The sequence below is a fragment of the Arachis stenosperma genome, chromosome 5 (assembly GCF_014773155.1).
Source record: "Arachis stenosperma cultivar V10309 chromosome 5, arast.V10309.gnm1.PFL2, whole genome shotgun sequence".
Lineage (NCBI taxonomy): Eukaryota > Viridiplantae > Streptophyta > Magnoliopsida > Fabales > Fabaceae > Arachis > Arachis stenosperma.
The window spans coordinates 128,521,729-128,547,507 of NC_080381.1; the positions used below are offsets into that span (position 1 = coordinate 128,521,729).

At 33.6% G+C, this 25,779-nt stretch overlaps 2 protein-coding genes across 4 annotated transcripts; one reads left to right on the plus strand and one right to left on the minus strand.

The window, feature by feature from the left end:
- Positions 1-165: 165 nt before the first annotated feature.
- LOC130982806 (protein farnesyltransferase subunit beta-like) lies at positions 166-6,450 on the minus strand. Its single transcript, XM_057906906.1, has 15 exons — positions 6,088-6,450; positions 4,620-4,800; positions 4,437-4,523; positions 4,247-4,352; positions 3,561-3,596; positions 2,946-3,028; positions 2,793-2,846; positions 2,568-2,619; positions 2,305-2,369; positions 1,858-1,914; positions 1,702-1,774; positions 1,507-1,593; positions 1,291-1,435; positions 1,076-1,200; positions 166-568 (listed from the first exon to the last, which is right to left on the minus strand). The coding sequence occupies exons 2-15, from the start codon at positions 4,739-4,741 to the stop codon at positions 329-331; spliced, it is 1,332 nt and encodes a 443-aa protein (XP_057762889.1). The 5' UTR covers positions 4,742-4,800; positions 6,088-6,450; the 3' UTR covers positions 166-328.
- Positions 6,451-20,188: 13,738 nt separating this feature from the next.
- LOC130981727 (formate dehydrogenase, mitochondrial) lies at positions 20,189-24,013 on the plus strand. 3 transcript variants are annotated; one of them, XM_057905383.1, is made up of 7 exons: positions 20,189-20,295; positions 20,519-20,618; positions 21,409-21,580; positions 21,904-22,444; positions 22,886-23,010; positions 23,193-23,305; positions 23,590-24,013. In XM_057905383.1, the coding sequence occupies exons 2-7, from the start codon at positions 20,532-20,534 to the stop codon at positions 23,701-23,703; spliced, it is 1,152 nt and encodes a 383-aa protein (XP_057761366.1). In that variant the 5' UTR covers positions 20,189-20,295; positions 20,519-20,531; the 3' UTR covers positions 23,704-24,013. The 3 variants fall into 3 exon arrangements, with proteins under 3 accessions (XP_057761366.1, XP_057761365.1, XP_057761364.1); XM_057905382.1 differs by having other exon boundaries at positions 20,199-20,295; positions 20,524-20,618; XM_057905381.1 differs by lacking the exon at positions 20,189-20,295 and having other exon boundaries at positions 20,367-20,618.
- Positions 24,014-25,779: the final 1,766 nt, after the last annotated feature.

The following is a 25,779-nucleotide window of genomic DNA, read 5'->3' on the forward strand; positions in this document are numbered from 1 at the left end:
ACAAATAATAGAAGAAAAAAAATGCAAGAAAATAGCACAAGTCAGCATCGAAAACAGCCAGAGGAGGAGGAGAAAAGAAAGAATGACGGAAGGAAAAGAACACACAGAACATGGGAGAAGAAGCTAAGGAAATCAGACTTGGTTGAAAAGAACTTATTTACCTAGTACTATTGTTTATATTATTAAAACAATATGTAACCCACCAATTCTATAGTTAAGTACATTAATGTTGTAACGAAATTGGTCTACACATTCTAGGAATAAATACAGCTTTAGATAGTAGCATTTTACATCAAAGTGAAACAAAACATGGGCATAACTATATTAATCATGATCCACCAACGAAGAATTCATGAGCTTCACGATATCGTTCTAAAACAACATTATAGAGAGGGTGTATAGGTTCTAAAAGATTGGAGTAAGGGCCCAACACTGCCTTAGGTAGAGGTGGAGAATCTGGGTGCTTTGACCAGCTATACTGGCACAATGAAAGTCCACTCAAACAGTAACATGTGTGATAGTGGTCTCTGCGTTTACCTGGTTTGTCTCGAAGTCCACCATCTTGCTCCTTCGTTAAGGAAAGAATAGAATATTCAAGGGTCAAAAGCATGTAATAGAATGGAATATTATGATTCTGATATCCTAAATTAGGCAAAAGAAACCAGTGACATTTTTTCTACGGATTTGAGCTAGTTGATTTTATGCAACTGATTCAACTGACATTTTGATTTTTGAGTGTCAAAGTTTGTAGCTAAAGAAATTTAAGTATCTATCCCTCACTCATTTGTATGTCTACCACAGATTAGGCATGCCAAGAAGTACATGAAATACCATGTTTAAAAGGGAAAAGGTACCTTACTGTTATATAACTTGAATCTTAGGGTGTCATGTATCATACAGCATAACCTTAAGGGTGATCAGATTTACCCAATGATTTCAAAGTCTTGAATGCAGATAGGAGATATGATATAAAGCTAAATATCTAACTTTTCAAGGTATCACCGAGGCATATTCACTCTTAGGAGAATGATACAAAATACCAAGTGAAAACAGAAACAGCAAATAAGACGCGGACCTGTGCGCATAGAAGAATATATTGCTGCAAGGCAATGCTGTGAAACAGTGGATCCTTTGCTCTCCAGTCATTAATGAAGTTATAACCTATATTCTTAAAATCAGCTGAACAGGATTCACTCATGCCTGCGAGAATATCGGAAGAAACAGGTACTAAGAAGAAAATGAAATTTCATTATAGTAAGACTAAAACCATATACTTTAAAGTGAGCCAACCTTCATGCCAGAGATGGGATGCTGCATCACTGGAGGTTCCATGCAGACAGACTTTCTCCTCAGGTATGCCAGAAATATTTGAGACTTCGGCCATTTGTTTGTTAATAATAGAATATAATCTTTGTAATAGTGCAACAGCACCTCCCTGATTACTTTCAAATTTTAGTCCAACTATGTCACAGAAGACTGATGAAGTAAACAGAAAATTGTAATCACCTGCCAAAAGGAATAGCATCCGTCCACCAATTTGTTTGTTCTCCCCTGGAATCCACACTCTTTACCTTGCCGGAATACTGTCCATTCCTAGTACAAAGCCATGGAATATTATACCATTTAAAGTATGGGCAAGTTCAGAAGTAACTCTTACATGCTAATAATTGAAAGTCAGAAAGAAAGCAACAAATCTCTTACAACTAATCGAGGCAGATCCAAGCGATTAACCTCCCCAATCAAAATCATTGCAGCCAATCCACAAAAGGTGTACCTGATAAAGAAATAATCAATGTCTATAATGGCACATTACATTATTTGGAAAGTATATCACAAACAGAGTATGCCGAAACATACCCACCATGAGCCTCAGAACCTGGCTCACCAGCAATGCCACCCTCATAAGTTTGACAGCTGCAGAGAAACATCATAGACCATAGAAAATATATCAAGGAAATACACAGAATGAAATTATACAACTTTGTAGTTGACCATTGAACCAAACAAGAAGAAAACAATGCTTACAAATAATCACATTGTGGCTATTGGTGCTTTCAATAATTATAAGTGGCCAACCGGCTAACCTAAAGGCCCCAACTTAAGGCCACATAGTAAACTAATTATGGATCATAGAACAGACTGCATTAATTACACTATGATTTCAACACTCACAAGTTGATCTCAAGGATAATCTATCAACAATCTAACCAATAAAAATGGAAAATACTAAATTTTATTCTACAAGCAAAAAACATACAGCCAGAATTAGCAACAGATTTCAAGTTACAGCTTCTTGAAACTAACCTTAGAATGTAGTCCCCAACATTCTGGGTCAGCTCTTCATCCAAAATGTTCAAAACACTTGCGACCTGAAACCAACAAGATTCTGTGTGTTATGAAATAGATGCCTAGCGATAAAAGTACCATAAAAAGTCTCCCTCCAACAATGAGGATAATAGAGTACAACAGTAATAAGATTAGTCTCCAAAAAAGTGCAATGTACGATTATATATACATATATCTATAGTTAAGCATATGTGGAACAGATAAAGAGATAACCAACTTACAGAAATGGCCGTGTAGCAAGCTCGGACATCAATTTCTCCTTCAACATGCATCCTGGATAAAGATTTGGGGATTAAACGACAATGGTGGACCAAATCATCTCTAAAAGCGTAGTATGTAGTGCATAAGTTCTTATATATAAAACTCAAGCAATGATCACCAAATATAAGTAGAACCACAACCATCTTTCCGTATCATTAATCTGAAAGATAAGCAAGGCAACATACCTGAATCCGCCATTTGGTTGTTTCATCCGCCGTAGAAACCCATACAGTTTATCTCTGAGATAATATATTCAAAGAATTGTACCAATGAATTCCAGAAGTATGAAAACTATCATTACAACGTAACATCATGTATTGATTGACATAAACTGACACCTATTAATGGATGCTAAAGATTTATCACCACCCAAAGTAATAAGGGTATTGACAGCAGCATATGTTGTGGCAAGATGAGGCATCTGAGAAAGATTCAAGCATATGAATCATTATGTTATTTTAAAGTTTAAACAGTAAAAGAATACAAGGGAGAGATATAACAATAACTACAACAACCAACACCAGGGCTTGTTCTACTAGTCAGTAGACTACATGGACCCAATGCCATAGTATCCTATTATAAACTATATCTAAATTCAAAGCATTAAATCTAAATCTACTTGATTGTTTTCATTTTTAGTTTCCCTTGTTCTCCCTCTAGCCAATAAGCTATATCCATATTCAACTTAACAGGTTGCAAGTTGCAACTCAAGAACTACAACTAAGAGAATTTTTCTTTTAACAACCTGGTCAGTTATTTATCTACTTATCTATTCATTTACATAGGAGTTGGCAGGAAGACACAATAAATTGCAGTTTAAGAGCAAGTGAAAGAGGAAAAGCTTAAAATTTGAACTCCATAAGACCATAGCTCAATGCTAAAGTAGAAAGGGGAAAAAACAGAAAACAGAAAAAAGAAAAGAGAGAACAGATTATTTTAGATTAGCCGCTTGCCTGGCCTGGTCCCCCAGCAAAACCACCATTCGGATCCTGTTGATACACAAAGAACAAGAAACTAAAGTAATGAGCAGGGCAGCCAAGAGACCAAGTCTAAATATAAAGAACACAAAAGACAGCCAGAACATATCTCCGCTGTAAAAAAGGGGCACGATAAGACTTAGCAACACACTAGGGCTCATCATCTCAAATTGACAGACATAAGCACAACATCTCTCTTTCTTGTCTCTCTGTTTAGGGTTGTTTTCTTTAGGCATGAACACTTCTAAATCGTCACCATCTCCATGTTGGACAAGTGCCAGACACATTAGAGACAATTTAGTATACAATCTTCTACTTCTACTTTTTAATTCTTAGAACGAATTTGGACTGGTAAACTACAATATTTGTCTATAAACCTACTATTACTAATACTAACGTAACATCTAGAACCTTTTTTTGTTATTAATTTTCGAAAGAAAATAAAAACGAATACTAGCTCCTATAAACATTGTTTATTTGTTTTACTTAAAAATGTACCTTAATATTGCATTATGACTGCGCTGTGTACTATCCAAATAATTTCAATGCACTACCAATGAAGAGCCAGGAAATTGCATATCCAAATGCTTCATAATCTCATTAGTTGCACAATTTTTTTATTTATTCGGCCAAAACAACTGATTGAATGAAAAATTCAAAACCTTGCAACGGTTGAGAAACTCGACAGTGTTGTCTTGGAGTTCATCGTCGATGGATTCTCCCAACAAAGCAATCGAGTGGATGATCCAATAACAAAGCCATGGCCGACTACACAAAACAAGTTTTCAAACTTAACAAAAAATTATATATATATATATATATATATATAGAGAGAGAGAGAGAGAGAGAGACTTGGCATCAAGAACGGAAAAGTTGGGACCGAGATGGCGAAGGCCTTTGGTGAGAAACTCGATGTGCTTATCGCGCTGCAGCTCCAACCTATCATATCATATAACCAGTTAAACAGAATTAGGAGAATGATTACAGAAAACAGAGAATAATTAAGAGGATTAAGTGAGTGAGTGAGTTAGTTACATGAGTGATTGGGCGTTGGGAGGGATCGTCGCGAAAAGCTGGTAAATCTGGAACACTTGCGACTCAACCATCCACTGGTCACGCTGGCTCACTGTTGGACTCGATGACGTCATTTCATCCATCTTCACACGCACGGGAACAGTTCGTCACAGGCTCGCAGCTCCAATGTTCTCAGATACTCCTGTTTTCACGTTATTTATTCAGAAAGATTGAGACATAGAGTGTAGTACGGTTAAATCAAAGGGAGGATAAATCTGGAACATTGCACTTTAGGACTAGGTTGCATAGTTATCAGAACCGGTAATTGACCTGGTCATACAACCGGGTCACCGGGATACTAATTCAATCGGTGGGTCATTGATTCAACCCGGTTGTCGGTCATAATTAAATAAAAATATAGAACTATAAAAATAAAATTAAAAATTAAAATGCATATCTTCACAAACATATTAATAAAAATCAAGTATCAATTTTAGACATAATTAATGATGCAAAAAGAGATAATAAATTAGTCACTAATACAAAATACTTTCTCAATTTAAATGAACAAGAGAAAACAAAAGATAACACAATCAGTTAATCAAATCCAATGAGTGATCACAAAGTTGACATCTATATCTTCATAGGACAAATTTGGAGATTGACCAACATTTTCCTCATTTTGATTTGCATCTATATCTTCCATAGCATTGTTTCTGATGGTGTTTGTGAATTGTGATGAAGACATTTTTAAACTTCTAACAAAAAAACCAAAAGATTTACCACAACAAAAGATTTAACTAAGTGATTATTTAATTAAGACAGCAATAGATTTAGAGTTCAGTGCAACAATTCAACTGAGCGATGTTTTTCAGCAACAAAAAAAATTAACACAGTGATATATTCAGCAACAAATTCAAGTCACATCAACAAATTCAGCTCATTGATAATTTTCAGCAACAAAAACTTTACCTCCAAATATGATTTACAACAACAAAAAATTTAGCTAAATCATTATTTCAATAACACGGCAACAAATTCAACAACCAATGATTTAGCTAAGTGATTATTTAAACAAAACAGCAACAAATTCAAACTTTCAAAATTTAGTGATGATAATCAGCAACAAATTAAACTCGGTGATGTCCAGCAACAAATTAAATTGCTAAGTGATATATTCAGCAACAAATTCCACTTACAACAACAAATTCATCTATAATAATTTCCAGCAACAAAATCTTTACCTCCAAATATGATTTACAGCAACAAAAAAAATTTAACTAAGTCTTGGAACAGAGAACATAACAATTTGCGTATTAAGCGAACCGGATCCTCTACAGTATGAAGTTGTTTCTGATCAGAAGCTTCATATTTATTGAGTTATCTTTAACTAAATCATTATTTCAGCAACAAATTCAAGGTATAGTGATTATTTATAGCAATGAAATTGAAAAAGAAATAACAGGGCCGAAGGAAGCTCACTCAGCACCTGCTCAGGGACAAAATGACAGCGAAGGAAGGAAGCTGACCAACTGAACTGACGGCCGAAGCAAGAAGATGACAACGACCACCACCTAAGGGACCAGATGCTGGTTCCGTCTGGTTCTTTCGCCGGGGAACCGAGCGCAGGATGGTGGCAACTGAGCTTGAGACTGTGAGGACTGAGAACACAGAGCGCGACGAATGGCTGAGTCTAAAACGGTGAGTGCCAGGCCGAGAGAGAAGTGAGACACCGGAGACGAGAGTGGCGTGAGACGGTGAGAGAGGCGAGAGAGCTTGAGGGAGAGAGTGGCAAGAAAGAAACCAGAGAAGAGAGATGTTGGGGCTTCAGGGGTGGGTAGGGTCGTGGCTCATTCAGATTAGGGAATTCTGGGTTGGGGCGAGGAAACGACGCCGTTTCTGTTTTGAAAAAAAAAAACATAAAGGATACAAACCGGTAGGGTCACCAGCAATATTTTAAAAACCGGTCCTCACCAGCAATATTTTAAAAACCGGACCAAACTGACCGATTCAACCAAATTAACTAAGAACTGATCATTTAATCGATTCGGTTGATATTTAAAATCATATTACAAAAAACCAGTTAAAAAACCGATAAACCGACTAAATTGAAAGCTACACCGAAGATCAGAGCAAATGACAAAAAATTTCTATGATAGAAGGTAATATATCTCTTATCTAATTCATTATCATCGTGCATTTATAGGGTAAAGTATTAAATTGGTCCTTATGTTTAAAATGTCCTATTTGAATCCAACAAAATTTTATTTAGCATTAATTTAGTCCCACAATGAAGTCAAACTTAAATAATTAACGAAATATCTTACATAACAACAATACAAGAACAAAATCGATAATCTGGAGAACAAGTACAAGCTCCAGAGATACAAAGTCAACCGTTGATGCATTAATACATTTATTTATTATTTTTCTTATAATATAAATAAAATATTTTCTATAGAACTAAAGAGAATGATAAATAAATATATTGATGCATCGACGGTTGATTTTGTGCCTCTGGAGTTTGTACTTATTCTCCAGATTATCGATTTTGTTCTTGTACTGTTGTTATGTAGGACATTCTGTTAATTATTTAACTTTAACCTAACTGTGGGACTAAATTGATGCTAAATAAAACTTTTTTTGATTCAAATAGAATACTTTAAACCTTAAGGATCAAAACAGAATTACGTCCAAACATGGGAGACCAATTTAGTACTTTATCCTTTTTATTATCTCACTAGTTTTTATTTTATTTTATATTATTGTTATTTAAAAATTCTAATTTATTTTTAGACTAAAGAAATCACTCCAACTCAAGGAACATTAGAAGAAATGTCCAACACACAAGAAATAGAAGTATCATATCTCTATAACTTTTTGTTTTTGATGACATTGTTCAAAAGTCCAATTCAGATATTCTTATTGTTGGATTCACTATAATATGGTGAGATATGGGAGAATAGAGGATATGATGTAATTCCGGTATTAAAAGAATAATGGTTAAAGTACGACATGCCATTATGAGCAGAATAAATAGGAATGAGAAGAGCTCCACCATAAGATTGATGAGGATGAACTATTGGATAATGATGCATAGGATATTATGGCAATCCTAGTTTTTTTTATTGTCGTTGCACGTGTAACTTCTGATAATTCTATTTTTAGTATGTTGGATATTTCTTCTAATGTTTTTTGAGTTGAAGTGATCTCTTTTGTCTAAAAATAAATCAAATTTTTTAAATAACTATAATATAAAATTTAAAAAAAAACTACTGAAAATATTTTCTATCATAGACAATTTTTTGTCATTTGCTCTAATCTTTGGTGTAGCTTTCAATTAGATATTAACTTCTTGCTTTCACTCCTCTTGAGTTTTTTCTTATAAAAAAAAGAAACAATATAAGCATTACGTGTAACACTGTAATATTTAAATTTTTATACTCGAGTCATAAGTCAATGATAATAAAATAGTACGACTCTTAGATGAATTTTTATTTATAATAATATAATAATATAATAAATATAAATTAATTAATAAAATATTAAAATTTAAAAATAATTATTATTTTTATAAAAACAAAATAAAAGTATTTATAATAAAAAATTAAAATTTATGTAATTATTTAATTATACCAGGTTAACCGATTCGACCATTAACCCAGCAATTGAACTAATAAGTAATAATTCAGTGATCCAATAATTTGATTGGTTTAATCACCAGTTTAATTCTTACAACTATACTTAGAGTATAAGTTCAAAAATAAAATTAGATAACTATTAATTTTATAAATCATTTTGAGACTTAAGTATAATTTCCAAAACTATTTTGAGATTTAACTCATCGCTTACCTCTATATGTTCCGCTGCTCTTAATTTTCCTTCAAAGAAAACAATATTAATGCAAAATATTATATAAGAAATTAATTAACTTCTTTTTTTTTCCTTTAAAAATTTTGAAAGTTGGTTCGGTATAGGAATTCACGTTTATATATAAAAGTTAGGTAGAGAATCGCATTATAACTTATCCTGATAATAAATAAGTTCAAAATTTCTCACCTGTCTGCATACTCATCCATTTTTATGATAATTCACCATTACTGAAATTCAGATTCTGAGATTCGAAAATAGTCAATTAGTTTGAAATTTTAATAGATGGAAGTTAAAATTGTCTATTTTAATTATAATTATTAATTAGTAGTTGAAAACTTTTAGGCTTAATTATGCTATTTGTTCTTTCATCAAATTTTTAAATTCACAGCTTAAATATTTGTAGTGAAATCATTATACTAGATAGTAACTTTTCATTACGTTCTTAACAACTACTTTTATTAAAAAATACAAAGTATTTTTATAATATTTATTTTCACATTTCATGTAAGAAAAATTTTATTTTTTAAAAAATAACTAATAAAATTCTAATTAAAAATTCAACAAAATTATAGACTATAATATAATTTTATCAAATTTTTATTACTTTTTAAATTAAAAACTTTTTATTTAAATATTTTTTCACAGTATCACTTGACTCGGCATAGAATAAGAACTAATCTATTATAGATTTGAACTTTATTTAATAATTTATCGTTGATCAATGAATTATTACATATACAAAATAAGATTTAACATAATATTTATTTGAACGAACTAGTAAATTAACTGTCAGATTAACCTAAATTAATTTAAATATTCTAACACAATTAAAGATAAAAATAGTATTTCTAAGAATTTAAATACTAAAAAATATCAATCCCGTTACGTTACCAACAGCAGTTTTACTAATTTCTACCAACTTTTATTTATAATCGTGTTTAATGAAAATGTCTTTGTGAATGTGTCTAATAAAAATGTCTTTTTTATAATTATGTTTAATAAAAATATCTTTATAAATATATTGTTTAGATATGTCTCTTTATACATGTATTTAAAATATAATAATTAATTATTATTGACAATAAATTAATAGATAATATATTAATATCCTATTTTTTTTAAAAATATTTCATCTTTTAAATACATCATGCAAAAACACTACTCTTAGTAGTTAGTATTCACTATTTTGGATCATTAAAAAAAAAATTGGATCTTCTAAAATTTGAATTTTATTTTAGAGAATAAAGTGTGATCTTCTACCATTAAATAATTTCTCTTTCATATTTATTCTTGATTCCATTCATAAAATCAATAATAAAAAATTATATTTTATTTTCTAAAATAAAATTTAAATTTTAGAAAATTTAAATTTCTAATAAAATATCAGGCTCTGCCAGACTGCCAGTTCTACCAGACGTGGCGAGCGGCGGCTCAGTACAACTTCCATATTAAAGTTTTTGAACAAATACAAAAAAGAGAAATTGATGGAAATCACATGTGATTTTCGTCTAAGGTGGTGGGCTACTCCATCATCTGAGACCCCACACACCAACAAATGCATGAAAGGTATGTGCGCCCTTTATTTTGTTGTATTTTGATGATATGCAGCCGACAAAGAAGATAATGATTTAGACAAAGAGATTAATGAAAGAAAAAACACTCATGCCTCCTATCCTACATTATGCATAAAAATAGTAGTCATGTAGTAGCAATTACACGTAGGGAATTGTTTTTTCCCGTTCAAAAAAGATAATATTTATTATTGGAAGGGCATATGATGAGTAAAATGATAGTCAATATCCTCAGGCGAATTAGTATGATCATGGAACTTGAAAATGACCTCTTAAATAACAAATAAATGCGAAAACGCGTCCCCCCAAATATGTACATATTTCATATTTGGTCACTAATTTGATTTTGATTTGAACGAATGAAGTTTAAGATCTGAAGAAAATGAAAAGGATCAGAGGGAGAAGAAGATGGCAAATTCAGTAGATTTAGGATTATAAAAATAGTTAGGAACTACATTGAGTTATTAATATTTGTTTGTCATCTTAACTAATTTTAAGATGGAGTTAGATGAAGTATTAGAAAAAGTTAAAATATTTTTATAATAAAATAAAATTAAAATTAAATTTTTAGAGAGATTAAATTAAATTTTATATATAATTTATATACAAAAATTAAAATTTAGGGAGGCATTATCCTTCTTTTTTTACTATGAAGTTTCGTTCCTGATTAATTGTAGGGGTGTATGTTATTGAACTGAATTGAAAATTACTGTAAAATCAAACCAAAAATTACAATAATCGACTTGAAGATTGAGAAACCGTTTTTTTTTTTTTTTTCGACAAAATTGATCGGAAAACATGAAGCAGACTACTAATCTTTTAAAGAATGAAGGACGAAGAACTCAATCACATAAAGCAGATCAATGCGGCATTTCAAAATCAAATGAAACTTAGATTAATTAATAATCCATAGAAAATATAAACAAAACTCCTAACCCCTTTACAAAGAAGTTAGTGACTCATGGAGAATTGAAAACAAAGATAAAAAGAAACTATGCGGCGAAACTAAGATGTTCCTCTTAAGGTTACTTGAAATTCAAATTCACCGAACCAAATCTTATCTTTATTAGAAGAAGGTAACTAGTTATCAATAATTCAAATCCCAAAACTGACACTAAATCAAATCAAATTCAAATCAAATCTTAATAGAATCTTCTTAAACTGGAATTGTGATTCTGAGAGTGGGCCTTGCTGAGATACTTGTTGGCATGGCACTTGGGCTTAGTGGCGTGTAACGTGGACTTGGAATTGAGTTTGGGTGTTACACGCCACTTTGTTTATTAGGCCAGGGCGTTACATGTAACACTCTACCACACAGAGCTTTAAGCTTAAGTTCGTAAATCATAGGTGGTGAGGTATTACGATTTGCAAAAGTAAAATTTACGTAAATAGGCATATATAAAAAGAAATTTAACTAGAAACCTTGAAGAAAAAGTTAAACAAAGTATAAAACAATCAAAAACCGCATCGCACACGAATCGAAAATAATAGAAACAGGATAACAAAAAACATAAGAGACAATTTATATACATAGATAAAGAGTTTCAACAAGATTTTATAACAAATTCTAGTCTCGACCTGCGAAGCAAAGGCGGCTAGAGAATGTATATATACAGCCCAAAAGTTTACCCAAAGACAAAATATAAAGTCCTGTTTCTCTAAGTCAACTTCTAGGATGGAAAAGATACAAATATTTACAAAGTGGAGAATATATATACATATATAAGCTAGATATATAATAAAATTTCCCAAAACTTATAGATCTTCGCTTGCATAAGAATCTCCAGCATGCTCAGCGAGGTGCCTCGCGTCCCGCATTGAAAAAAACAACAGAATATTTATGGAATGAGAACCAGGGGTTCTCAGTATGGTAAAGGTGGCCATATAGATAGTAAATAATGTCCCAAAAAACCAAAGACATTCTAAAACTTCAACAATTCAAATCAAATCCTAAAATTTTCACTAAACCCGATTTATGGTAACTATGTTTAATGATTCTAACCTAACTTTTCATTTCCTGTTCTCTGCCAACCTCCTAATCACTAAATGAAACAACCCTCAGCGCCTCCTTCACCCGTCAGAGGGATCTCTCAGAAGCAAACACAAGCAAGACAGACAAGGAAAAATACATTTATGGAACAAATACAACAATTAGAACAGGTAGCAGTTAATTACAGATAAGAAATTAGGCAAACCAAAACAAATGCAAACTCAAACAAAACATACAAGTGCATATGATGCATGTCTGTCCTATGGCTGATGACTCTCATCTGTCGGTTATCAAGCCAAACCCGACATGTCCGATAGCGAACCCTGAACAGTCTCTGCGTGCGCGCATCCCCAAGAGTCTATGCATGTATATAAAATCAATCATTTATCATCTCATTGAGAAAATCCGTGGAGTTAAAATTCTCGGTCATCAATATCAAATAGTTTCAAATGCATATATATGTCAAATGGATATTTCATATCATCAATACCAATCATCAATATCATCATCACTAATCATCAATATCATCATCATCATTATTCTCATCTCATACAGCATTATCTATTCATTTTTTATTAAGTTACTCACTTCACAACTCTTCCTCAATATCTAACTAAATCTCTCAATGGGTTTACTCTTCTTCTGCAACTTAACACTATCTATCAGACCTAAAATAGGGGTTACAGAAGTTTGAAAATCTAGGAAAATAGTTGAAAACTCAAAAATTTAGCAAAACAGGGGTCATGCATACGCAAGTCACTAGCTTCGTACGCGAGCCACTAGCTGCATAAGTGAGAATTCACAAAAAGACAGTGTCGCGTACGCATGCACTGTTCACATACGCGAGTATTTTGGGCAGAAGAAAGGTTCCGCGTATGCATGCTTGTGTTTCGTATATGCATGAGTGTAAAAGTGACAATGTCGCGTATGCAACCATGTTTTGCGTACGCAAGTGTGTGGATAGAGCCTAAAACTCGCGTCGCGTGACACTGTCGCGTACGAAAGTATAACAGTTTGGTAAAAAAGCTGCTAAGTTCAGAAAAATTAGTTTTTCATACCAAACTTCGAATGCGCATAATTCCCAATCTAAACATGGGATGGATGACTCCCATTATTGAATATCTTAAATTTGATACTCTCCCTAAAGAAGAAAGGGAAGAAAGGAGACTTGTAAGGGAAACACAGAAATATACTCAGGTTCACAATGTCCTCTATAAAAGAGGAGTATCTGCACTCTTACTGAAGTACGTTCTAACCTCCAAGACTGAAGAGGTCCTAGAAAAAATCCATAATGACATATATGAAAATCATCTAGAAGCAAGGTCACTAGCTAAAAAGGTGTTACAAGCTGATTTTTATTGGCCGACCTTACAAAGGAAAGTGGACAACTTCATCAAGAAGTGCCCACCTTGTCAAATGCATGCCAACTTCCATGTAGCACCAGCGGAGGAGCTCATCAGTGTTACTTCACCACAGCCTTTTGCAAAATGAGGCTTGGACTTGCTCAGACTATTTCTTCAAGCACCCAGGCAGGTGAAATACCTCATAGTAGGGATTGACTACTTTACTAAGTGGATTAAAGCAGAACCTTTGGCATCTATCACAGCTCAATGAAGTCAAAAATTCCTCTACAGAAATATTGTCACCTGATTTAGAATTCTATTTTCCATTACTATTAACAATTATACCCAGTTCACCGACTCGACCTTCAGAAGCTTGATGAAAAGCCTTAAGATTAAACATCAATTTACATCTGTAGAGCACCCTCAAGCCAATGGACAAGCAGAAGCTGTAAATAAAGTCATATTGGCCGAGCTCAAGCGATGACTACAAGACACAAAAGGAGCATGGGATGAGGAGCTTCACTAAGTTCTATGGGCATATCAAACAACTCCCCATTCTACAACTAGAGAATCTCTATTCTGACTTGCTTACAACATAGAATCCATAATCCCTGCAAAAGTCAATAAAGAAAGTCCAACGCTAAGATTCTACAATAAAGTGAAAAACATCTAAGCTCAAAAGAAAGAACTCGACCTCCTTCCAGAAATTCAAGAGCAAGCTCGGATAAGGGAAGAAGCATTAAAGCAAAGGATGTCCACAAGGTACAACAAGAAAGTCATCCAGAAGAAATTTCATCATGAATGACCTCGCACTGATCAGGAATGACATTGGGGTACAAAAATTGGGCAAAGAAAAGTTTGTTGTGAATTGAAAAGGAGCTTGCAAGATTATTGAAGTCTTAGAAAAATATTACTACAAAGTGTCCAACCTACAAGGAATGAGTTTCATAGGTCATGGGACGCATTCAACATGAAGAGATACTATAGCTAGAAAGCGAATCTTGCTCCCTGATGTACTCTTTTTTCCGACTTCATGATTTTTTTTTCTGAGAAGGATTTTTCTGAAGGGGGTTTAACGATGCATCATAGCAAGGGCTAGGAGTTAAGACAAGAAAACTCTTAGTGGTAAATAGCATCTGTAAATCATTTTCATTAATGATAATTCATCATTTTCTATGATTGATTGTTCTACTACACGCACCAATTTAAGCTCGATAAAGCACAAAAAAAGATCGTAGTCTGACCTCATCAAAACTACTCTTACACAAAACCAGTGACTAAAACGAATCGCAAGAGTAACTTGATAAAAACAAATATAATCCACCTCCTAAGGTCGGAATGAGTATCATTGAGTCTCTAGATTACGAGAACAAATCATTACCTAACCTTATAAAAATTTATTAAAAAGGGGGTGATTTAAAAAAGTGTCCGACCTCCTCAAGTCGACATAGCAAGAACAAGTAATCCAACCTCATAGAATAACTCGACCAAAATGAGCTGAAAAGAGAGTCAGAAATAACTTGTAAAAATTTTTTAGCAACGAAAACTACCAATCTCACGTAGTTGGAACAACTAAAAATAATTCAGAACAACCGAGTTATAAAAAAAATATTTGTAAAAAAGAGAACATGTTTGTTATAAAGAAAGTAAACAAATCTACTATTATGCAAATCAAAACTATAAACACTTATAACACGACAAAATAAGTGTGAATAAGTTTTTAAAAGCCCAAACATGGGTAAAACATCATCCAGACTATGGCTATTACAAAAGACAAAGTGTTCAAAGACCCACAAACCGGACCACCAAAACAAAGATAAAAGTCCGAAAATAAAACTAAGTAGGAGGAGGGTCCTGCTCCTTGATAATCATGTTAGCTGTCTCATCAACTCAAATTACAGAGTTAGGAGGATTCTCAGTAGTTTAGATAGGAGCGTCCAAAAGGATCTCATCAACTTGGGCAGCAGAGGTCTTCGGGTTCCCGATAGGAACGGTGTCAACCTCAGGAGAAACAATCTTTCCATCAATCATAAATTTGTCGAGATCAATGGGAGAGAGGTCAACCTCGGGTGCAAGAACCCGTAACTGGGCCTTCAGATTCTCAGCCATCTCGTCCATCCACAAGGCCACCGATTCCTCCAAACACCCATACTCCTCCCTCAACTTAGCCAGTTCCTCCTTCAGGTCCAGCTTCTCCCCAAACACACAAGTATAACTCTTCTCAGCCTTCTTCTACAATCCCTCTGCCATAGCGCAATTAACCTCGTATTGATTTACCTTATCGTGAAGTTTGGAAAGATCAGTATTGAGAACCCCCCCCTTTCAACTTCTAACTCCAACTTGGCCTTCCGAAAATAAGCAACCTCAGGACAAAGATCAGTCAACTCTTTCTAGATATTGCCAAGTGGAGTTGCTTCCAATTGCTTCACAAGGGCTGAACACACCCTTGTCATCCGAATACCTCCTCGAGCCAATAACTCCAAATGCTTTCTGAGAAAAACATCATCTATACTTATAGAACTATAAGTAAGGATATATTCTTCACAAAAGCCACTGCGTTGAAACCCTAGTCATATGGACTACCGAACTCAGAAGAAGGAGCTTTGCATTTTCGAGAACCCGAGTCGGTATAGAGGGCACATGGGAACTGTCTAAGGTAGAGGCTCTGTATTCAAAGGGGGGAGAAGAAAGGATAACTTTGACGAACTAAGAAGAGGACGACTCTGACTTAGAAGGAGAAAAAAGATCACCCAACTTACTGGCCTCTTTTAATTGGATGGCCTGAGCAACTGCGTTCTTCTTCGCTTGCCGAAAAAGCATCCATACCGTTGGTCATCCTTGCTACAAAAAGAAAAACAAAAACAAGAATAGAGACTAAGGTTAAATAAGTCGGACAGATATAAGAGAGGCATCTACAAAATGAAAAAGCTAACGACCTAGTTCAGTACGGACATAACTCGACTTGCCTATCAAAAACTTCTTCGTGTCGAGGTGAAGAGCTCGACCCACCCCAACACTCCTAAGAAATGGCCATCATATCCAGATCTGCAAGGTTGAATTTAATGGCGTTAGAGACCTCTTTTCAGTACAAAATAAAGATAGGTTCATCCCTCTCATTAAAGAAAAATGGTCGGGCACCCTCAATAGATCAAACCTTAAAGTAATAGTTCTTAAAGTCATGAAACGACTCATGAAAAATTGAAAAATCCTTCCGACATTGAATAGCTCGGAAGGAAAGCCAATATTTTTTTCGAGTTGAAATGTTTGATAAGTTGAAAAAGATAAAAGAAAATTCTGGAAGAAAAAGGAATATTAGGCTCTCAACTAATTAGTTAATAAACCTTCATAAACCCCCATGAATTTAGATGAAGTTGAGAAGGAGCTACTTTACGTATCCACAAAATTTCAATCTCAAAATCAGTAAATGGAAGTGTTACCCCCAGCCTAGTAAACAAACAGTACATGAAAAGAAAGTGGTTTTCTGAGTTACTAAGTCAGGGGAAGCAAATCCTATCCTTTGGGTCAGGAGCTACTAACTCATACTTCCTCTCATCCTCTTGGGTTCTACAAATCCTATGTTGTAAATGGAATTTTCCTACATATTCATTGTCAACTATGGGGACAGCAGAAATGGCAGTAATATCTACCCAATCTAAACCAGGGAAAACTTTAGATGACATTCTGAGAATTACCGAACGAGACGTAATGGGTTATATCTACAAAAAACCAAAATGAAGCTCTGTCACTACAAAACTCACGAACTACAAGTCAGGTACAACGTTACAAGAAACAAACAGCTCAAAGATGTCGGATCATTTTCACGAACTTGAAAAAGGATCCAAATCTACCAGTACCTTATTATAGTAACAGCAGAGATAAAAAATATCACTTATATACTAGGATTCGAAATGGCACCATTATCAGAATAAAATGGCACCATTTGGGGGCACAAAGTGATGCGTGAGCATCTTGTACCCATTTTTCCTTATTTTCTAGTCAGTTTTAGTTAAAATTTATTAAGTTTAATTATATTTTAGTGCAAAAATCCTCTTTGAATGCTACTTTGAGTTGTTTTAGTATTTTTATGATTTCAGGTGAAATTCAGATCAATTTGGCAGAATTTTAAGCAAAAAAGAGAAGATTCGAAGCTACCCCCTTAGGCGCTAAACGCTAAAGGAGCCTTCTATCCACTTTGGGCGCTAAACGCCCAACTGGCATTTAGCACCAAGCAATCCGAATTAAAGCCCATCAAAGAAGCATCTTCAAGTGGATTTAGCTTTTATTAGTTATCTTTTATTTTATTTTTGTAATTTTTATTTACAAACAATATCTTTTAGTTTTATGATTTATTATTTTATTTGATTTTCAAATCAAATTAGGTTAGATATAAAAGGGAAAAGATTCACCCTTTAGGGGATCTTCTCACTTCCTCACATTACACTTTTTAGAACCCTTGTTTTTTCTGTAAGTCATGAGCCACTAAACATCCTTGGTTAAAGTTAAGAGCTCTGTTTATTTCTATGGATTAAGACTATTACTTTTCTATTTTAATTAATATATTGATTAAGTTTCAAGGATTACTTTCATTCTTCATTTTATGAATCTGGATGGAATGAGAGTATGACCTTTATTCTATATGCATTCTTGTGATCCTTGGAATAGGTCCCCCACCTGAACAACAGCTTGAAAGCAAATTCCTCCTAAATTACTAATTACTTGAACTAATCAAGATATGTGACATATAATCCTCTTAGTTTTTTATAATTAAGATTTTTGTGTCCATAAACTAGATTTGAGCTTAACTCTCTAATCGGAATCAAGTGACCAAGAGATTGGCAGTTGATGAAGGTTAGAGAAGACTAAATTACTAAGAGATTAGGGTTTAGTCAATTACAGTTTTCCATGAAATGAATCTTGCATGATTAAAATAGTTGGTAAGAAATCCTAATCCAAAAAAGTAAACATCTCCGATACCTTAACTGTTTTCTCTCAATGATTTCTACATCAACTCATTATTTGCCCTCTCATTCTCTGATTTACTGTTTAATGCCTTTGAAAACCATAAAACCAACTTTTTTCTGTCTGCCTGACTAAACCAATCAATCGACCATTATTGCTCAATCTATTAATTCTCGTAGGATTGACCCTCACTCATCTGAGGTATTACTTAGACGATCTGGTACACTTGTCGGTTCAGTTGTGGACATTCTCAAAATCCGCACCACAAAGTTAAGCCCGAAATTTAAAACCTATAACAAAATTCATAATAGATGAGTGACCTTCAAAGATGATAAATGATAAAAGCTACTACTACAGAACAACCAAAAAATCATTGCAAATAAATACATTTCCAAGAAAGCAAGAAAAAAACCTCTATAAGTAGTGGCAAAAGGTCGTATTTTCAAAAACCCTCTACAAATACCATTTCTCACAAAAAGTATTGAACCAATAGTTTCATCCATCAAGAAACTTCAACCAGCAAACAACAATAATGAAAGAAAAATCTACCTTGATGAAGAACAGAAGGCAACAAGGAATGCGTGCAACAGCAAAGTGAACGGACAATCCCAAATGTTTTAAGTAACATGAACAAAGATTTGAAGCAGAATCCTAAGATAGAAAAATCTTGGAAGAAGATCAACAAAAATAGAGTCACAGTGAAGAAGAAGATAAGTCTTGAGAGAAAAATAAGTAAATTATAAGGAATGGAAGCAAAAAAGAAGAAAGAGAAAAATGATTATGTTTATATAGTCACTAAGGACAAAATAGTAAATTTATCCCTTATTTAATGACATGTCCAGTTACCAAGGTAACTGAAAAGATGCACGAACGGTTACAAAAAGTTGTAACATTCAGATTCAAAAAATACATCAAGTATTCGACATAACTCCGAGGAAGGTGGTATACCCGACGTGATAGGATGAAAGCTACAAGAGATCAAGATCGACTTGGGAATGCTTGAGCCTGATCCAGTGAAGCTCGGTATTAGACAAGAACAATGTTCATATCCTGGCCCACTACTTAGTCAGGCCCAAAATGAACAAAGTCCAATCAACAGATATTATCCGGATCGACACCTACCCGACCTCATAGAGGTCGGACACGACCACGCTAGCCTAGCCCTACTTATCTTTATCAGTAAGTAACTCCTACAATCTTTCCTATTCATCTAGAAATGAGATTTCCATAACCTCCCTACAAAAAGGGACTAACCAACCCACCACCAAAGGTGGAGGTACTCAAAGAGTAATTATTGACTCTACCTCTACACTTATAAATATCCTGACATCCTCAGGTATTTTTCGAACTCCAATCTACTAAAAATTTACCAAAAATCTGCCTAAAGTCCTTGCTATCTTAAGCATGAGAGTCTCTTACAGGTACCACCCCCCATCTTGTTATGAAAATTTCGGACAACTTCATCCTTCCAGAAGAAGACGTCAAATCTTTCACCTAAAAGCATCTAAACCTCATATTTAAATTCAAATCACCCTGAGTCTAAGTAAGTCTCGGAACAGACGTATTAATTTTTTTTTAAATAAATATGACAAAGAGAAAAAAAATTCTAAAATTCATTAAAAATCATAAATATTTATTTTTGAGAAAAATTTAAATACGAATAAAAATTATTTTTTTATTAATATTTTTAATTATCAATTTAATTTTTTTAACTTTAATAATATATTTTTAATTTATATTTTTAAATATTATTAACTAAAAAATAATTAAAAATAATAAATTTTATTAACGCTCTATCAAAATTATTAATTTTTTTGTTATCTTCTCATGTATATACATAGGGTCTTTGAAAGTCAGACGTACTTAAACAGTAGACACTCGAGAGCGAGGGACCAGAAAAAAACACAAAACCAAGCTAGCTAAGTAAGAAGGTGCCAAAATTCGGTTCATCCCTTCCTTAGGTGAGTGAAGTCTTTAGTTTCATCACGTGTTCATGTCTGCTCTCTCTCTCTCTCTTTCTCTCTTCATCCCTGTTATGACTGCTGATTTTCTTTCTATCTAAAAAGATTCTTTCTCTTCTACTATATAAATACTTTCATTCTACTCCTTCTACTCTCATCTTCATCACACTCTCCGATCCTCTAATTTCATTTCATTACTTTCAATTTTCTCACATTTTCTTAGAGCAGAGAGCAAGATGGCGATGCTGGCGAAACGTGTTGCTTCCTCTGCGGCTCGCTCACTCCTCACTTCTTCCAATTCCACCTTCACCAGAAACATTCATGTAACCAACACTTATACTACCCACTCTATTTTCTTTTCTCTCTCTCAATTGTTCAATTTTAGCTTTAGCTTAGCTTTTCGTTCAATTGAAAGGTTGTTTTTTGTGTTGTGGTTGTTGATAATGTTCTTGCATGCTTGATCCGTGCCGATCACGGAGATGGAGGTAGTGTGTTTGGGGTTCAAACTAATCTCACAATTACACGTGTTTCGCGCCACCAATCACCACTCTTCTCACACATCACGCTTATTTTTTTTTTAATTATTATACTACTAATAATGTTGTTATCTTAGTTAATAATTAATTAGTATTCTTTTCAGACTTCTTTTTGTTGATGATTATTTCAGACGGATTATGCTTTTTTTTCCAAAAAAATATTTGGGTGTAAATATTAAATCTGATGATGTTTGTTATCAAGAGATCTGATGAGATTAAGATGCTAATTGTTAACATAATGCACTATATAGTGGGTGGAACATTGGAGTAATATGCATGGGTTCGTAAGTTTAAATCTGATTGTCGTTAATTAAAAAAATTTAAGAAAATATTAATCATTGTATAATTAGTTAATCACTATTTAACAAATAGTTAATCAACTATTAATCATTCTTTCTCATGAGAATGAATATATATTTATTACACAAAAATAATATGTATATTTTTTGTTGCATTATTTGAGACTCCCTCCTAAATTATGCTTCTGCTTTTGTCCAAAACATAGTTGAATTGAGTTTATTGGCAGACCATGATTATGTATAATCTCACCCCTTAATACTTTGTTTATTGGGAATAGGCTTCTGGTGGAAAAAAGAAGATTGTGGGAGTTTTCTACAAAGGAAACGAGTATGCTTCCATGAATCCCAATTTCGTTGGTTGTGTTGAAGGAGCATTGGGGATTCGCGAGTGGCTTGAATCACAGGGTCATGAGTACATTGTCACTGATGACAAAGAAGGACCAGATTCTGGTCAGCATCATTTTAAGTTTTGAATTTAGTTTCTATATACCTACAAATATACCAACTATATAGATATTTTACTATTACTATTACAAGAGTCATACAAAATGGTGAGATTTGATTGGTCACGGTACATAACTTTTTATTAACAGGAATGAGATTAATGTTTACATATTGATTTTTATGTATAAAAATGTTAGTAGAGTCAAAATTAATCTTATTCTGTTATCTATGCATGGCTAATTACTTTCTCCTTATACTGAATTTTCTGCTTTAACTTTATGATTCATTTGACTTATGGGCTTATGGCTACTTTTTGGTATGTCTACCAGTACTTGAGAAACACATTCCTGATCTCCATGTCCTCATATCTACACCATTTCACCCTGCATATGTCACTGCGGAAAGAATTAAGAAAGCTAAGAATTTAGAGCTGCTGTTGACTGCTGGAATTGGTTCCGATCACATTGATCTTAATGCTGCGGCCGCTGCCGGCTTAACTGTGGCCGAGGTCACAGGAAGTAATGTGGTGTCGGTTGCAGAGGATGAGCTCTTGCGGATCCTCATCCTATTGAGGAATTTCTTGCCTGGCTACCAGCAAGCTGTTACTGGTGACTGGAATGTTGCCGGCATTGCTTATAGAGCTTACGATCTTGAAGGAAAGACTATAGGAACTGTCGGTGCTGGACGAATTGGCAAGCTCTTACTACAAAGGTTGAAACCCTTTAACTGTAATCTTCTGTATCACGATCGGCTCAAGATGGATCCTGAGTTGGAGAACCAAATTGGAGCAAAGTTTGAGGAGGACCTTGATGCAATGCTTCCAAAGTGTGATGTAATTGTTATCAACATGCCTCTCACTGATAAGACAAGGTATAATTCCTTCTGCATTAGTAGTTTATACCAACTAGTTAAATCATTTATAATTTTTAAAACTTTCTTGCGCAAATCACAATGCCTTCTCTTAAGGAAATTGAACGGTGTGTATGTATATTCTGTCTTTTTTTTTTTTCTTTTTCTTTCTTGGGATGAGACAAGGGGTTAAATTTGAACATAGGAATTCTTTGGTCATTGCTTAGTAGTTATCAAAAATCATCTTTCTGAAAAGTTAAACCTCTTGGGTAGAGTCGGAAAGACATATGAATGATTTTATATATCAAGAAGAACTCAAGGCCTTTTGTAATTAAATCTCTTTTGTCATGTCATGAATTATTTCTTCCAAAAGTTTAAGTTGTTAGGGACACATGAGTTGTTTTGTACCTAATAGATGCAAGAACTAAGAAGGGGTTTAATAAATCTATTTTTGTGACATAGGGGATTGTTCGACAAAGATCGGATTGATAAGTGTAAGAAGGGTGTTCTTATTGTCAACAATGCTCGAGGGGCAATCATGGACACACAAGCAGTTGCTGATGCTTGCTCCAGTGGGCACATTGCAGGTAATTTGGAAACAAGCTGACAAATATTTGTGATTTTAAACGATCAACTATCATTCAAGTAACTCTAACACAAGAATTTTATCTAATCAGCAGAGAGTTATTCAAATTTCATAAAGGTTAAAGCTAATCTTATTTGTTAATTTCTCTGTCATGCAATTGTTTCGAATCTCTTATTTCTGTAGGCTACAGTGGTGATGTGTGGTTCCCACAACCAGCTCCAAAGGATCATCCATGGCGCTACATGCCAAACCATGCCATGACTCCTCACATTTCTGGTACCACCATAGATGCACAGGTAAGTTTTTTAAGTTTCAACATATTTCCTTACCTCCTATTAGAGATATAACCATTCATGTGCCACTTCTTATCAGTTTAAACTTTTGGGAGAAGTGGTATCATGACACCTTCTCCTGAGAAATTGTTTCTATTTTAATATAACTGTTATTATGGTGCTGATGAGTGATGATAGTTATTTTTGAAAATAACAATACTCTCTTTTCCAGTACCTAACTTCCTTAACTGCTTTTGTGTCTTTCATAATGGAGTACTAATGAAATAATAAAATGAAAATCGATTCAGTTGCGTTATGCTGCTGGCGTGAAAGACATGCTTGATAGGCACTTCAGGGGTGAAGACTTCCCAGAACAAAACTACATTGTGAAGGAAGGTCAACTAGCACCCCAATACCGGTGAAGCTAAAGCAGACATGTTAAGGCATTGGACTCTTCAATTGTGGTGACCCTTCAGAAAAGGAATCAGAAATGTATGAACTGCAATAATTGTTCTGCTTTTTATTTTGAGTGTTTTCAGCTTTAAACTTTGAACTCCTTTTGTTTTGTAAGAAATAAAACTGATGAACGCCTGAGGCTACTAGTATGCTCATTTTTCATTTTATGAATTTGGGTGTACTTTTCCCATGACGTGAGTAAAATGTAATAAATTTGGTATAACAAGATATGGAAAATTGACGAATAAAAGTGAACTATGGCATTTGGTTTCAAAACTCTCTCCCTTATCTTTAATCGGTCTTGAATCATAGGGCACACAGTAGTTATGTTGTATGCTTCATTGCAAATGCCGTAACGGTTTTTATATTTGCCTTTGACCAAGATGCTTAGTTGCATACCTCAAACCAGAGAAAATGGTGGGTTGGAAGGCAGGTCCTGGTATCCTGCAAGGTTCAAGGAAGACTTCTCAATCTCTTCAAAGATTTTTGTGAGGGAATTATGTATCATGACCTATAAGATCTATTTCCTAACTTTTAACTTGAAGTAGGATGGCAATGGCTCGTGTAGGGATGGATTTTGGCTCTGTCCAACCTCGCCTCATCTTTCTTTATTCTATATAGAATCTCCTTATTATGCTGGTAACAAAAAACCTACTTGCTAAGACCGGACAGAACTCATTTCAATTCTTATTTATAGTTTATTTATCATAAAAAATAATTTTATATCCGTTTTTGTATTATAAACGGTAAATAAAAATTCAAGACATCTTTTTCTTTTTTATTAGGAAAAACTATTGTTATTCTATTTAATTAATTAATTAAAGTATTTAAAATTAATATAATTATTTTTTTTACAATAATATTATTAAAATTTATAAATTAAGAAATAATGCTAAAAAATATTAATATTCTAAAAAAAATAATAATTTCATAAATAACAATAATACACAATATATAATTTAACCTTAAACTAATTTGTAAAATTACTTAATATAAAGAAAAACATAGTTAAAAGTAAAATTCCATAGTTGACAATAAATATTGGGAAATTGTCATATGTGTTCAATCAAATCATCTTTCAGTTGTCGATGTTGTTGCTTATTTTAAAGTTGGACATTTCTTTAGAGAAATTGATGGTATGGTGCAAAATCTTCCTCTCCCAACTGAGATTGTGATAAATCATTTTTAACATCGTCATACTTTAGACCTTGAGCAAAATTTTCTGCATAAGTATCTATTTCATCCTCAACAATTATATTATGCAATTTAATACAAATTCTCATTATGTTTGCAAGCTTCTTCTTTTTCCAAAAGCACGTTGTACCACGTATAATTGCAAAATGTGCTTGCAACACTCCGAAGGTTCGCTCCATGTCTTTTCTTTGCCCTTCTTGATATTGTGCAAATAACTTGTATTTCTCTCCTTGTGGCTTTGATATTGATTTGACAAATTTAACCCATTCAAAATAAATATCATCTGCTAAATAGTATCTCATAGTATAATTATTACCATTAATAATATAATTTACCTTGGACACACGATCATTTAGAATATCATCAAACACTGGTGAACGATCTAACACGTTGATATTGTTATTTGAACCAGAAATTCCAAAGAATACATGTCATATTCAAAGGTCTGAAGATACTACAACCTTAAGTACTATGGTTGCAACCCTATGATAAGTCGATAACCACTCATGTACATAGTTTTTCATGACTTTGGACACTTTTTCCATTACCAATACATGCAGTCGATGCTACCCAACATGTCAGGAAAGTCACGACCCCGCCATTTATAGCAAGTGTTGTACATCATTTAAATTTGATTTTTTATAAGTATTTATTCTCGAACACCGAAATGACACATTCAACAAATTTTTCTAAGCATTCAATTATGGTGCTATTGTCTATGTGCACATAATCATCAACAATATTAGCTGCTATGCCATATGCTAACATCTATATCGCAGTAGTGCATTTTTGTAGTGGTGATAAGCCTTTTCTCCTAGTTGCATCAACCCTTTGTTAAAAATACGGAT